The sequence below is a fragment of the Phocoena sinus genome, chromosome 10 (assembly GCF_008692025.1).
Source record: "Phocoena sinus isolate mPhoSin1 chromosome 10, mPhoSin1.pri, whole genome shotgun sequence".
NCBI lineage: Eukaryota > Metazoa > Chordata > Mammalia > Artiodactyla > Phocoenidae > Phocoena > Phocoena sinus.
In genome coordinates this window covers 301,781-317,040 of record NC_045772.1, presented here as the reverse complement: position 1 = coordinate 317,040, position 15,260 = coordinate 301,781, and the positions used below count along the sequence as shown (strand labels likewise).

The 15,260-nt window shown below is 59.1% G+C and overlaps 2 protein-coding genes across 8 annotated transcripts in view; one reads left to right on the top strand and one right to left on the bottom strand.

Moving 5' to 3' along the window:
• PPP6R2 (protein phosphatase 6 regulatory subunit 2) overlaps positions 1-4,531 on the top strand; it is an 84,166-nt gene extending 79,635 nt beyond the window's left edge. For 3 of the 7 annotated variants that reach the window (XM_032647076.1, XM_032647079.1, XM_032647075.1), the window contains 7 exons: positions 30-145; positions 245-408; positions 766-937; positions 1,025-1,113; positions 1,708-1,870; positions 3,537-3,773; positions 3,848-4,531. In XM_032647076.1, coding sequence (XP_032502967.1) covers positions 30-145; positions 245-408; positions 766-937; positions 1,025-1,113; positions 1,708-1,870; positions 3,537-3,773; positions 3,848-3,899 — 993 coding nt within the window. In that variant the 3' untranslated portion in view covers positions 3,900-4,531. The remainder of the gene's footprint in view (positions 1-29; positions 146-244; positions 409-765; positions 938-1,024; positions 1,114-1,707; positions 1,871-3,536; positions 3,774-3,847) is intronic. The other 4 variants (XM_032647080.1, XM_032647078.1, XM_032647082.1 and 1 more) reach the window with 3 other exon arrangements.
• A 987-nt stretch (positions 4,532-5,518) lies between these two features.
• SBF1 (SET binding factor 1) overlaps positions 5,519-15,260 on the bottom strand; it is a 28,300-nt gene continuing 18,558 nt past the window's right edge. The window contains 13 exon segments of the mRNA XM_032647083.1: positions 5,519-5,943; positions 6,038-6,169; positions 6,241-6,328; positions 6,974-7,185; positions 7,281-7,388; positions 12,911-13,141; positions 13,211-13,341; positions 13,428-13,554; positions 13,624-13,809; positions 13,893-13,994; positions 14,461-14,640; positions 14,717-14,889; positions 15,145-15,222. Coding sequence (XP_032502974.1) covers positions 5,845-5,943; positions 6,038-6,169; positions 6,241-6,328; positions 6,974-7,185; positions 7,281-7,388; positions 12,911-13,141; positions 13,211-13,341; positions 13,428-13,554; positions 13,624-13,809; positions 13,893-13,994; positions 14,461-14,640; positions 14,717-14,889; positions 15,145-15,222 — 1,847 coding nt within the window. The 3' untranslated portion in view covers positions 5,519-5,844.

Here is a 15,260-nt window from a genome sequence, read left to right as displayed (position 1 = left end):
CCATGTGGCCCACGTGTGCTCTCCTGCAGCCCGGTGCCGCTCTGTTTGAGGCCTGCTGCAGTGACCACATCCAGCCTTTCGACGAGGATGACGACCTCTGGGAGGATGAGGAGACACACTGTGTGGCCCGAGTGACCAGAGCCAGGTGGGCCTGGGCACCACACGGGCACCAGCCCTGTCTCAGCCGTGCCGTGGCGCCCTGGGCAGGCGGGAAGGGCTGCTCTGACCGTGGGTCTCCCCCCAGGTTCGGGGGCCCTCACGCTTCGGAGAGCTGCCGGAAGGACGGCCTGGAGCACCGAGGCCAAGGTGGGGAGGAGAGCTCGGAAGCAGACGGGGACGGGGCTCGGGCGGGCGCCCCTCGGGCTGCCGTCCAGAAGGAAGGTCCTCGTGTTGAGGGTGGCTCAGAAGGTAGATGATGGGGCCACAGGGTGCGGGCCGGGCAAGGGGCTTGGGCGGGAACATGGGGGACAGAGGATTTGGTGCCCTGGCCTGTGGGCCTGTGTGTGTGTGTGTGTGTGTGTGTGTGTGTGTGTGTGGCTGGGCTGCTGTGGGCCTGATGCCCACTGACCCCCCGGCACACACTTTCAAACACGCTCACATGCCCTTGGTCTCCCGCCCCGTCACGGTCACTCTTGGCCACACCGTCACGGCTAGAGGTGGGTGTCCCCCAGTACCGTGGGGGAAGGCACACCCACACCATTGCTGTGGGGCCTCCACCACCGGTCATGTGCTGGTCAAGGGGCCTGGACACCGCGTCTCCCCCAGCAGGCGCCCCCTGGACGGTGTCTGATGAGCCAGTGAATTCCACAGCCTCAGGCCTGGCCCCGGCAGTGGCGATGGACGTGGGTTCCAGTGTGTGGGCGGCCAGCGCGCCCAGCGCCTCGGCTGCGGAGGAGAGAGGCTGGGCCAAGTTTGCCGACTTCCAGCCTTTCTGCTGGTGAGGCGGGGCTGGGGCGGGGGGCGGCCCCGGCTGCCTGGGGGCCGGGTCTCCTGGGCGTGGGCTCAGAGTTGGCCTCGTCTGCAGCTCTGAGTCGGGGCCCAGGTGCAGCTCCCCCGTGGACAGAGGTCACGGCGATGCCCAGGGTGGCCTGAACCGGGGCCCAGAGAGAACCCGTGAGTAGGGGCGGCCCCAGGGGCAGGGGGGCGGGAGCGGGAGGCCAAGACCTCGGGGCCGCTGTATTGCCCTGGTGATGTTGGAGTCAGCGCCACGTGCGGGGACTGGAGTGGGTGTGTGAAGGGGTCAGGACCCCGGCTCCAGGCACAGGACGGCCAGCGAGGCCCTCGGGCTGGCCTCAGCGCACAGGTCCGACCAGCCCACACCCGTCTGTGTCGCCAGGACCCCAGGCAGAGCCTGTCTCCCCAGGCCTGGCCGCCTGCTAGGTGTGGATCACACGTGTGCGCCATGCCACCCCAGTGCTTGTCCTGGGAGCTGTTCCGGGCCCTGGCCCTGAGCTCCCTGTCAGATGGGCTTGGAAGCCCCCCAGGGTATCAGGGCCACACGGGGAGGGACTTGGAAGCCAGCCACAAGGCTGAGTGCTGGCCCTCCCTGCAGGGAGGACCGTTCCTCCTGAAGTTCCTGTGAATTCACAGACGCACGTGTGCACGTCACACGCACGCGGCAGTGGGTGTGGGGGACAGGTCTGTCACCAGTTGCGGGCTGAAGTTCCCTCTGTCCTCACCTGGTGTCACCGGCTCCCTGTGTTGCAGCTGGCCCGGCCGCTCTGGGTGCCTGGAACACATGTGTTGCCAGGAAGGCGGCCCTGGTGGCCTCCAGCAGCCGAGAGGACAAGCAGAATGTGGCTTTGGCCTCGGAGGCTGTGAGGATGGGTCCCCGTCGGGAGGCTCCCCCACCGCCAGCGTCGGTCCCCAGGTGAGCAGGACAGGCTGGGTGGCGGGCCCCCGGGTGCACACGGAGGTCTGGCTGTCCGCAGCACTCCGCCGGCCCAGGGGCAGGCCGACCCTCCTGTCCTGACGGCCCCGTGACCCCTTGGAGGTCAGCTTTGGACAGGAGGGACACCGCTTCGTCCAGGTGGAAGCTGGGGTGGCCGTTGAGACAGCACGGGGCCAGCCCGCCTCAAGCTGCGTCGGAGAGAATTGCCAGGCTTTTGGGGTTCCGGGTGCGCTCTGGAGCTGCCGCTCTCCTGGGGTGGGTGCCTAGTCCCAGACTGGCGCCCGCCTCAGCCGGGCGCCTCGGACACACGTGTCCATCACGCTGGACCGGGAGGACGGGGGTGTTTTGGGACTTTGCTTGGGGCCCTGACCTGGGTCGTCCTCCCTGCAGGCTTGGCCCGTGCGCCCCACCCCTGCGCCCAGGGGGAAGGCCCGGGCCTCTGGGGTCGGCTGGTGGACACATGCCTCCTGGTTGGGCGGGTGGGCAGCGTGAGGAACCGCGTGCGGTGAAGACGGAACGGGGCAGGAGGGCTGGTGGGACGTGAGGGAGAAGGTGGTGCTGGGGTCAAGGCCTGAAGGGGCTGGGGGGGATGCCGGGGGGCCAGCCCAGACCCCCACGAGGGGATGAGGAGCAGAGACTGACCGTGCTGCTCCCGTGAGGTCCCCACCCAGTGACCCTGGAGCGTCCCTGCTGACGCTGGGGGTCCAGTCTAGCTCCCAGGACCCCAGGGCGCGCCCGTCCCCGCTGGCGCCCTGCGGTGGGGCTCGGGGCAGTGGGCACAGCCTGGAGGGAGCAGGGTCAAGCTGCGCAGTGCGTGTCGGGGGAGGGGCGGTTCACGCGGCCGTTGCAGGGTGGGGCGAGCTTGACGCCTGGGCCCGGGGAGAACCTCAGCGCTGGGGTAAAGGTGTACACGCGGCTCCCATACGGTTTGATTCCTTCTTGAAGCTTAGAGTCATCGAAATTCTTAAAACCTTTTCCTCTTCCTAACTCCCCGTTCCCCCAAAACCCACCCGGCTCCGAGAAGCAGTTGTTGTTCCGAAAGCAAAGCCTTTTGGTCCTCAGGGCGGTCTTCGTGAGCCTTGGGCCATTGTGGGGGGACACGCGGGGCTTGTCTCCAGGCTCTGCCGTCACTGGCTCGCGAGGGTCAGTGCCGGGCTGGAGGAGACGTCACACAGCAGAAGCAGGCGCTGGGCAGGTGTGGGCTGGTGGGGGGACCGTGGGCTTGCCCTCTGGGCCCCCAGACCAGAGCTGAGTGCCAGGCCTGGGTGTCCCGAAGCCGCCTGCCTCCTGCACTCAGCCTTTCTAGGTGTGGGCGGCGGGAGTGTTGTGGACAGACGTGGCCTGAGAGGTGTTCCAGGGAAGGGCTCTGGGCCTGTGTGGTCCACAGAGTGGTGAGGGTTGCTAGGAGCACCTAAGGGGCATGTTCCAGACCGGGGTGGGGGTGTGGCGAGGGCCGTCTGGAGGGGGCCGAGGGGGACGGGATGCCCGGGATGAGTGTTGCTGGGAAGGAGGCTCAACACTCTGGAGGACTGACAGGCGGTCTCTGGCGTGTTTGGAACTTGGGGTGGCAGAGGGGCCTGGGCCACCTTGCAGGGTGGAGCCCCAGCGGGGGTGGTCCAGTAACTGGAGCCTGTCTGCCACACAGGGCTGAGTGCGCCACCAGCACGCCTCCAGACCTGGCCTCCCTTGCGCCTGTGGAAGTGACCTCTGCCCCAGTCGGGGCCGTCCTCCCCGAGGCTGCCGTGGCGGCCACCACAGTACCGGGCAACACCGGCCCCGCCCCGGCCACCCCGGCAGTCTCTCCTGTGCTGGCCGTGGCCGTCACCCCTGCAGCCCCAGCTGTCTCCACGGCGGCCACCCTGGGGACGGTGACGAAGGACAGGTGAGCAGGTCGGACCAGGGGAGGGGCTGGGTGGGGGGACCCTTGCCCTGAGCGACTCCTACCCACCCCCGCAGGCAGACTGACGGGCCTCCGCCCGCGGGAGCCGCCTTAAATGGCCTCGTGTGATGCTGCCGCCGCCCAGCCTTGGCGCCCCAACCAAGAAAACTACCTGGTGACGCAGTTTGTCTTCTTTAATTTAACTTAATTTAATTTTAAAATAAATGCTGCATTGGTAAAGCTGGCAGTTGGAACCAGTCAGACGGCCCAGCCTGCATTTCTCCTGCCTGACTCCGGGTGGGCCTTGAGGGTCCAGCCCCACACACAGCAATAAGGCCTCAGACAGGGGCTCTGCCTGCGCCACAGGCTCTGAGCCTGTTTTTATCCGTTTTTTAACAAACGCGGAGAGAGCCACGTGTCTGCACTTTTTAATCTAGCGCAGGAGAGGGTCTCCGAGGCTCTGGGGACAAACGTGGGTCTGGAACTGGACTGGCCAGACGGGGTTTTAGCTGCCCGGTGGCCCTGGGAGCTGGCCTTGAGCCAGGCTGCAAACGTGACTGCCTTAAAAAAAAACAAGCCCCCCCCGCGGCCTGGCAGGAGCTGGCCACGGGCGTGCAGGACAGGGTGCAGAGGGCCCAGCAGTGCCCGGGCATGGGAGGGCTACCCTGCACCTGCCGGGGAGGGCGGGGTATCTCACGTTACTGTTCTGAAGGGCACCCAGACCCCACGACTCCCAATAAAAGTTGTTATTCTCACCGACAGACCCGCGTATTGTTACGCTGCGGGCCCTGGAGCCCCAACCCGGCTGGCAGCGGGGGTCGTCTGCTGCTCCCGGGCCCGTCTTTGAGTGAACTCCTGAGTAAAGACTGAGCTCTTTTTTTCTTTGTGAAACAAGCTCTGCCTGGAGGTTGCGTCTCGGGCAGGGACCCCAGACCCACAGGTTCCTGGGCAACAGGAATGTCAGCCTGACGGCTGTCCGTGAGCCCAGGGAGGACCTGGGTGAGCCCCGCCTTAGCTCCCACTGACGGGTGCCGTTGCCGGCCGGGCCCCCCGCACCACCAGCCCCCCTGACCAGGAGCTGTGGCCGCCACCCTGATCACTCTGGGATGTTCTCCCAGCCTCCGCGGTGCCACATTCCGCCCCACACACCCCACCTGCTGCCCACCCGGCCCTGCCCCGCCCCTGGTTGGCACCCGTTGCTAGTAAGGCCCTAGCCTGGGTGGGACTCACGTCTGAATGGGCGAGTGACCTGCGTTACAGCCAAGACTGGGGGGGGGGGGGGGGGGGGGGCGGCGGTGAGGACGGTCAGGACCCCAGGAGAGAGACAGAGACAGGCGTTTGGAGCCAAGTGCCCATAACGGAGGCCGTCGGGTCCCTGTGCCCCACCTCCCCATACATAAGCCCCCCAAGTCAAGTCCTGAAGCACCCTTGCTCTCCAGAGAGCCCACCCTCTTTGGTGTCTCCCCCTCCTCAGGCCCCGTCCCACTCCTCCATCCATCCTATCCCATCCCATTGACTGACTCTCATCTGACCAGGGTAGGGGCCAGCAGGTCTGGACTCCGGACAGCTCCCCTGTACCCCCTTCTTCACAACACACACACCTCTAGGTGGCGCCTTCCGCACCAGCCCCAGGATCGCCTCTGAGGCCTGGAGGGATGGGTGGCCGGGCGCCAAGCAAAAGCCTGGTGATGCTGGCCCCCGCCGCCCACCCCGGCCCCAGGACACGGAGGAGACGCAGGCGTGCGGCGTGTCATTAGCGCTCTTTATAGACTCTGGTTCTAGGAACAGGCTGTCTGCGGCTGGCCGGCCGGGGCCAGCATGCTGACAGGGCGGGAGAGGGGATATTTACAGGCCCACCGCGAGGGCTGTACCGTGGCTGCTCCCGGCGGGTGCTCAGCCAGGGCTCCAAAATGAGTTAGAGCTGGCCGGGCGGGGGGAGGGGGGGGCTGTACACACATTTGGGGGCGGGGCCTCAATACTGTCAAGGGCGGGGGCTGTAAACATGGCCGGGGGGCCCTGCCCACCCCTAGTGGTCTGTAACGACTGGACACAGAGCCGCCGAGCAGGGCCGGGCTCAGGCGTCTGACAGGCAGCTCTGGATCTGGTCCACCCACTGCTGGGCTGACGGCACGTCCTGGGCACAGAAGTTGTAAACACGACGCGTCGTCTTCACCTGGGGACGCGGGACACTGACTCCACGGCCCCACGTGGGCCGCCGCCCCCCCGCGCCGCGCCCCCCATCCCCCGGCGCCCCAGCCGCAGCTCACGTCAAAGAAGGCCTTCTCGTCCACAGTCTTGGGGGCACCCAGAGTGGGAGTGCCAGGCGCCACAGCCTCCACCTCCGCCAGGTCGATGAAGCCCTTGCACTCCGTGTCCACTCGGTGGTCGTAGTAGCGCAGCTGAGCAGGGGCAGGAGGTCAGGGCAGGGCTCCCTCGACTCCCCACCCCAGCCAGCCCGCTGACCACTCACCTGGTGCTTGGTCTTGTCCAGCACAAACCAGCGGGCCTTCCAGGGCTTCATGAAGGCCCCCTTCTTGTACAGGGTGCCCTCATAGGACCTGCGTTTGCAGGAGAACCGGCCAGAACAGCCATCAGGGCCCGGCAACGGCCCCGCCTCCCCGCCCCCGCCAGCCCCAGCAGCAAGACCGAGGCCCCTGTCCCCAAACTGACCCAAGCCCGGAGCACTGGGCAAGGGGACACGAAGAAGCCTGGCGTTGTCCCCAGAAAGGACCCCCTCACGCCCGTCACAGCACAGACACTTGGGAGGGTCCCACACCAGAGCCTCAGGGTCTCAGGGAAACAGCCCTACATGCAGAGCAGCGGCCCCTGACACGGAGCAGGCCGGTCCGGGGAGGCGACTGCGGCACCGTGGCCCCTCCAGGCCCAGAGGGTGGGATGCAGCCTGCTGGGCCCCAGCCTCACAGGTATCCCATGGTCCCTGTCCCTCTTCTCCTCCGCAGCCACCATGGCCTGGCTGTGGTCGCCAGTTCTATATCCCAAACCCCTTCCAAGCCCACCTGCTTCTCCCCAGCAACGGTCACAGCTTAGGCCACCATCATGGCCTCCCCGGCAAATCAGTCCACCTAAGAAATAACGACGCTCCCCAAAGGCACCTGCCCGCACCCATCTGAGAACTGCCTGGGACCCCAGTCGGGTCCCCCTAGCTCAGAGGTGTCCGCGGTGCAGAGAGCTGCTTCTCACACCTGTTCTCACTCTCAGCTGTCTGAAACTGGCTGTACAGGGTGCTGGTGCTGCGGCGGGCTGCCTGGCGGGAACCGGACGCACTTGAGCCGCTGCTCTGGTCGCTGTCCAGGCTGAGGCTCAGGGTGGAGCCCACGGGTCCCTCCTGCAGGTACACACCCAGCGAGCGGCGGTGGTGGGGCACGCTGGACACCAACAGGGAGCTGGGGGTGCCCTGGGGGCAGGAGGGTGGGCCCGTGTCAGGGGGGTGGCCTCCACCTCCTCCTGGCAGCAAGCCCACCCCAGCCCCCCACACCCACCCCCGCTCACACGTTCGTCTTGCCGGCCTTCAAGGCGCTGGGCAGCTTTCACCCGATCCCAGGCATCCTTCCAACGCTCAGGGGGTCGGCCCAGCTCTGTCTCCAGCCGCTGCAGCTCCTGGAGGAGAATCAGTGACAGATTACGCAGAAAAAAAGTACCCAGACTAGAACACGAAAGGACAAAAGTATGGAAGACGTAGGACAGGAGACAGGGAAAAGATCTAACGACTGTGTAACTGTCGTCCAGAGGAGGAGGCAAGGGGGAGGGATTGGGCAGAATCAGTATTTGGAGACAACAGATGAAGAGACATCAAAAATATACTCAAGGGACTTCCCTGCTGGCACAGTGGTTAAGAACCCGCCTGCCAGTGCAGGGGACACGGGTTCGAGCCCTGGTCCGGGAAGATCCCACATGCCGCGGAGCAACTAAGCCCGTGCGCCGCAACTACTGAGCCTGCGCTCCAGAGCCCGCAAGCCTAGAGCCCGTGCTCCGCAACAAGAGAAGCCACCGCAATGAGAAGCCCGCGCACTGCGACGACGAGTAGCCCCCGCTCACCACAACCAGAGAAAGCCCGTGCACAGCAACAAAGACCCAACGCAGCCAAAAATAAATAAATTTAATTAAAAAAAAATTATTAGACAAGCAGAACAGCAGGAAAATAAGAAGCATCCTCAGGGGAAAAGTTAAAAGAAACAGACCCAGAAATGAACTAGACACTCAATTAGCATACAAGAAGTTCCAAACAGTTTTTATAAATACATTTAAGACTTAAAGATGGACATAATGGTTGAGCAGATGGGGAATCTCTGCAGAAAAGAAAAACTATAAAGAAAAATGGAAACGCTAGAGCTGAAAAATACAATATCTGAAGTGGAAAATTCATTAAACAGGCTTAAGAGCACGTGAAACATAAGAAAGAAAAGAGCAGTAGAGTTGAAAACAATGTAACAGGAATCATAAAAATGAACTGCAGAGAGGAAAGATTGGAGGAAAAAACCAAATACAGCCTCAGTGACCTAGCGGGCAAAGAAGTCCCAGAGGAAATGAGGGACAAGATCATGCAGAAAAACTTTTCAAAGACATAACGGCCTAGGGACTTCCTTGGTGGTCCAGTGGTTGGGACTCTGCGCTTCAACACAGGGGGCGTGGGTTCGATCCCTGGTCGGGGAACTACGATCCCGCATGCCGCGGGGCACAGACAAAAAAAAGAAAGAAAGAATGGCCTAAAATGTTCTAGGTTTGATTAAAACTATCATCCCATACATCTAAGAAGCTTAAAGAACTCCAAGCAGAACAAACACACACAAAAAACACCATGTGATGGCCAAACTGCCGACACTAAAGATGAAGACAAAACCTTAAAGGTAGGGAAAAAAAGGGTGATGCTACACACGGTTTACAAGGATAAGAACGAGCACCAACACTCAGTCAGAAACGATGCAACAAGCAGAAAACACTGCAACGACATCTTTAAACTGCCAAGTATAAAAAGCTGTCAACCTAGCATTCTACGTCCAAAGAAAACACCCTTTAAAAAATAAAGGCATAGATGCGGAGCAACTAAGCTTGTGTGCCACAACTACTAAGCCTGTGCTCCTAGAGCCCGCGAGACACAACTACTGAAACCCGTGCACCTAGAGCCCGTGCTCCACAGCGAGAGAAGCCACCGCAATGAGAAGCCTGTGCACGGCATCAAAGAGTAGCCCCCGCTCGCCGCAACTAAAGAAAGCCTGAGCGCAGCAGTGAAGACCCAACGTGGCAATAAATAAATAAACATTCCTTTAAAAAATAAATAAAGGCATAGAAAGAGAAATTAAAGAAACAATCCCATTTACCATTGCATCAGAAAGAATAAAATGCCTAGGAATAAACCTAAGGCGGCAAAAGACCTGTACTCCAAAAACTATAAGATGCTGATGAACAAAACTGAAGATGACACAAACAGATGGAAAGATATACTGTGTTCTTGGATTGGAAGAATCAATACTGTTTAAATGACCACACTACGCAAGACAATCAACAGATTCAATGCAATTCCTATTAAATTACAAACGGCCTTTTTCACAGAACTAGAACAAAGAATTTTTAAATTTGTATGGAAACACAAAAGACCCCGAATAGCCAAAACAATCTTGAGAAAGAACAGAGCTGGAGGAACCATGTGCCCTGATTTCAGAATATACTACAAAGCTACAGTAATCAAAACAGTGTGGTACTGGCACAAAAACAGACACAGGTCAATAGAACAGGATAGAGAGCCCAGAAATAAACCCATGAACCTATGGTCAATTAAACTACAACAAAGGAGGCAAGAATATACAATGGAGAAAAAACAGCTTCTTCAATAAGTGGTGCTACGTGCTAAAGAATGAAATCAGAACATTCTCTAACACCATATACAAAAATAAACTCAAAATGGATTAAAGGGAATCCCCTGGCAGTTCAGTGCTTAGGACTCCGCACTTCCACTGCAGGGGGCATAGGTCTGATCCCCGGTCAGGGAACTAAGATCCCACAAGCTGCATGGCACCACCAAAAAAAACCAAAAGGATTAAAGATCTAAATGTAAGACCAGATACTATAAAACTCCCAGAGGGAAACATAGGCAGAACACTCTTTGACATAAAGCACAGCAATATTTTTTTGGATCCATCTCCTAGAATAACAGAAATAATAACAAAAATAAACAAATGGGACCTAATTAAACTTAAAAGCTTTTGCACAGCAGAGGAAACCATAAACAAAATGAAAAGACAGCCTATGGACTGGGAGAAAATATTTGCAAACAATGCTATGGACAAGAGATTAATTTCCAAAATATACAAACAGCTCACACAGCTTAATATCAAAGAAACAAACAACCCAATCAAAAATGAGAAGACCTAAATAGACATTTCTCCAAAGAAGACATACAGATGTCCAATAGGCACATGAAAAGATGCTCAATATACCTCACACCAGTGAGAAAGTCCATCATTAAAAAGTCTACAGGGGAGGGACTTCCCTGGTGGCAGTGGTTAAGAATCCGCCTGCCAAAACAGAGGACAAGGGTTCGATCCCTGGCCCGGGAAGATCCCACATGCCACGGAGCAACTAAGCCCGTGCACCACAACTACTGAGCCTGAGCTCTAGAGCCCGCGAGCCACAACTACTGAAGCCCATGCGCGTAGAGCCCGTGCTCCGCAACAAGAGAAGCCACCGCAAATGAGAAGCCCGCGCACACTAACAGAGAGCAGCCCCCGCTCACCGCAACTAGAGAAAGCCCGTGCACAGCAACGAAGACCCAATGCTGACAAAAATAATAAATAAATAAACGTATATTAAAAGAATGTCTACAAATAACAAATGCTGAGAGGGAGTGGAGAAAAGGGAACCCTCCTACACTGCTGGTGGGAAGGTGAATTGGTGCAGCCACTATGGAAAACAGTATGGAGGTTCCTCAGAAAACTAAAATTAGAACTACCATATGACCCAGCAATTCCACTCCTGGGCATATATCCAGAAAAAACAAAATCTCTAATTCAAAAAGATACATGCACTCCCCTCCAATGTTCATAGCAGCAATATTCACAAAAGCCAAGACACAGAAGCAACAGATGAATGGATAAAGAAGATGTGGCGTACTTATACAATGGAATACTACTCAGCCATAAAAAGAATGAAATAATGCCATGTGCAGCAACATGGACGGACCTAGAGATTATCATACTAAGACAGAAAAACACAAATATCATATGATATCACGCATGTGGAATCTAAAAATATGATATAAAGGAACTTATTTACAAAATGGAAATAAACTCACAGACATAGAAAACAAACTTATGGGGGCTTCCCTGGTGGTCCAGTGGTTCAGAATCCACCTTCCAATGCAGGGAGCGCAGGTTCCATCCCTGGTCAGGCAACTAAGCCCATGGGCCACAACTAAAGAGCCCACATGCTCTGGATCCCATGTGCTCTGGAGCCCGCGCACCACAACTAGAGAGAAGCCGGCGGGCCACAACTAAGACCCGACGCAGCAAATAAATCAATAAATAAAAACTTACGGTTACCAAAGGGGATGGCAGGAGGGATAAGTTAGGAGTTCGGGATTAACATATGCACACTACTATATATAAAACAGATAATCAGCAAGGATCCACTGAATAGCACAGGGTACCATAGTTAACATCCTGTAATAATCTATAATGGAAAAGACTATAAAAGGAAGTGTATATATATATGTATACATATATATATATATATCTGAGTCACTCTGCTGTACACCTGAAACTAACACAACATTGTAAACTATACAATAAGAACAGAAATGGTGAAAAGAAAAAAAAAGAAAATGAAGACATTTTCAGGTTAAAAAAAAAAATAAGCTGAGGGAATTTGTCACTAGCAGATTTGGATTACAAGAAACATTAAAGCTCTTCAGGCTACAGAGAAATGATACAATACCAGATCTACACTGAGAATGAAAAATACTGGGCACAGCAAATAGAAGACGTTTTCCTTGTTTCCTAATTTTTTTAAAACAAAGTGGACCATTTAAAACAACCATAACCCATGCTCTGTGCTGACGTCACAGGTAATAGTAAAAGGGCTGATGACAAAGGCAGAAGGGCAGGAGCGGGCAGTTCCCGTGGGGGTATGCAATTCAACCCCAGATGCGCTGGGACTGCAGTCACTGACAACCACTAAAAATAACACAAAGATACAGCTCAAAAGCCACACAAAGTACATAACATGGAAAAGTAATACTCAACTGTCAGGAAAAATAACAAAAGGAAGAAAGCAGCAAAAAAAAAAAAAGTCCCACGAAAGATAGAAATGGGTAAGAAGAAGACCTAACCACATGCTGAGTACCAACCAGAAACTCACCGTTAACTGTAAAGACACAGACCAGTCAGAAATGAAAGCACTACAGACAACATCACGCCACACAGACGCTGGCCTAGGGACACCAGCTCCAAGACCACGGGCAGTACCAGAGAGAAGAGGACGGTCCTCTGCCCTCTGTGCTTGTGGATCCCCTTCACCCACAAAGCCATGACCCAGGCTCCCCCAAACCCTGCGTGGCCAGTGCCTTCAGCCTGGGCCACTGCTGGGCTGTGAAAACCTTTCCACCTGCTCGTTTACACCTCACCACCTCCCTGAGAGGCAGGAATCAGCCTCCCCACTTTCCCCACAAGGAAGCAGCCACTCGGATGCCTAGATATCCCTCCAAAGACACCCAGCCAAGGGGGGGGGGGGGGGGGGGGGGGGGGCGGGCAATGCAAACCTTCCTGTGGTCCGGACCTGAGGCCCCGAGGGAGAACTCCGGCCACTGGACAGCCACCCTCTATGCCATCCCAGCCTCCCCCCAAACTCCAACCCCAAGGGGCTCTCTTCTCTCTTCTGGGGGCCCGTGTCCTATTGAATCCTGATTGCTGAGGCTAAGCAGACACGCCCACTAAGTCTGGCAGAGGGAGTGAGAGAAGCCTGAACGTCAACCCCAAGCTTCCAGGCCCATCTCTCTCTGAAGGGGGCACCACCAGGCAGGAGGAAACCCAGCAGAGCACCGTCCACATCGGGGGCCGGGGGGCCGGGGCAGGGCCACCGGACTGACGTGCGCTAGGACCCCCTCTCCCCTTCTCAGGGGCCACACGCACCTCCAGCAGCTGGGAGATGGCATCGGGCTGGGCTCGGGGGCAGCTGTCGTAGCAGGGCCACACCACCCGGCGCCTGCTCTGGGGGGCACCCCCATCGGGCCGCTCCTCCTCCGGGGGCTCAGGGGGCCCCTGCGCCAGCTCCCAGTCATAGGGGGGGCCCTCGGCCAGCGTCTCCTCGGTGTAGAAGTCCCACACCTTCAGGTTGGACACGTTGCTGTACGGCCGGAGGACCTGGGGGCGGGCCTGGCGTGAGCACCGGGGCGCGGAGGGGCCCGCCCGCCCCGACCAGGCTCTGCTCACCTCCGCGTCCTCGGGCGCGTACAGGTAGTTGTAGAACACCGGCGTCCTCTTGCTCAGCCGCTCCACGTACTCCCACACCGAGCGGCAGGCCGCCTGGCCCCGGCGCTCCCCCTTCTCCTCATACAGCAGCCCTGCAGGGGGCAGCGCTGAGCCCGGCCCCACCCCGGCTGTGGCAGCGCCCCTGTGCCCACCTTCACCGCCCCCGCCCCCACCGTACCCAGCTCGATGCGTTCGTAGTCCGAGTCCAGCAGGAAGGTCCGGAAGCGATGGGACGCGTGATGGTAGCCGAGGAACTTGAGGTAGAATGGGCTGAACTCGAACTCCATGGGGAACTGCAGGTGGACCTGTGGGGCATCAGGAGTCAGCGGCCAGCGGTCAGCACGCACAGCCCCCCACCACGGCCGCCCGCTCACCTGGTGCACGCAGTCCAGGAACTGCAGAAAGACTGGCGTGAAGCCACTGCTTTGCCCGGCCAGGGTGTGGGCCCCGCGGTGGCTGAAGCGATGGCCAAAGGACAGCCACTCCTTCTCCACCAGTAGACGGAAGCCCTCCAGGGTGCGGTAGAAGGGGTCCGAGAGCAGCTGCACCAGGGACACCACCTGCCAGCAGCGCCGTGGGTCAGCAGGGCGTGGGGACTGGGCCCAACACCCGCCCCCCCCCCCCCACCCCGGCCACTGCGTACCTGAGTGGTGATGTCCCAGCCGTCCTCCAGGCTCACCAGGACAGAGGAGCCCGAGTCCAGGAGCTCCACCACCAGCACTGACACCTGCAGCAGCTTGTGGATCTGCAGGACCCGCAGCCCCTCAGCGCCTCTCAGAGCCCGTGGCCTGAGACCCCAGCACCCACACATCCACAGGGGCGGTGGCTGCGCACAGCCTGGACGGACCGAAATGCTCCAGCGTGCTTCCTCCCACCCGGCCGCCCACCCACCCGCCTATCAGCGTCTTCTGGGCCTGAAGAGGCATCCCCTCTCCTTGACGCGCCCAGCCCCACCCTGACAGAGAGTAGAGGGCTCCGATACAGCTGGGCCCTGGCCTCCCTCCCCTGTCCATGTACCACCACTGGAAGTGGCCATCATCCCCTCCCGAAGCCCAATACTATCAAAAGAGCAAAAGCCCAGACCCCGCCCACCACGGCTCTAGGTAAGTGGTGGGGCCCAGCACCCAGGCGGGCACCGGACGGCCCTGCCCATCGCATCCCCTCCCCCCGGGTAGCCGTCCACCACGGTGGGGCAGGGGCAGTGGAGAGACCTGGATCAGCCACTCTGAGTCTTCCAGCGAGCACAGGAAGGAGGCTGAACCGGGCTCGGTGGCAGGATAGCCGGGGACACACGCCTTCAGCAGCTTCTTGAAGCTGCCTTTCACCTGCCGTGTCTCGAATACCTCGATGGGCACCAGCTCCCACTGCTGCAGGGGATCTGGCCGTACACCCTGGAGGAAGCCGGCCATGGTGAGATGCGCCCAGGCCCCGTGCCCCCACCTGGCCCCAGGACCCTGTCCCAGTCACCTTGAGCTGGGCTTTGTCTCCAATGATGTAGAGGGCTGCACGCTGGGGCCGGAGAAAGCCTGGGTCGGGGGGGGCCCCGTTGGCCTGGGGGGGACCCACGCCTGCTAGCCGGGTGCCTACATCAGTGCTGAGCCCACCGCTGCGCCCACCGGCCCGGACACTGCCCCATTTACCTGCACAGAGAAACCAGGTGAGCACCGGAGCAGGGCCAGGGCACCACTCACCTGGGGCAGAGCTCCCAGGGAGAGCAAGGGTGGGACTTGGGGTGTCAGGCTGTTAGTGGCCGGGGCTGTGGCGAGGGCTGGGTTACACTGGTCTGTCCCACGGGGCCGTTAGTGCCAGGTGTGGGGGACGTTAGTGCCCTGAGCAGTCACACGGGGCCATCAGTGCCAGGAGTGGGGAGGCAGCCTGCGCGGTCAGTACAGTACCTCGGGGCGCAGTCCGTCTGGAGGCCAAGGCCGCCATGGGGTTGGACAGCGTAGTGACCCTGGCTCTGGGGCTGGGCACTGGGGGCACAGCAGAGAGAAGGCTCAGGCCTGGCCCC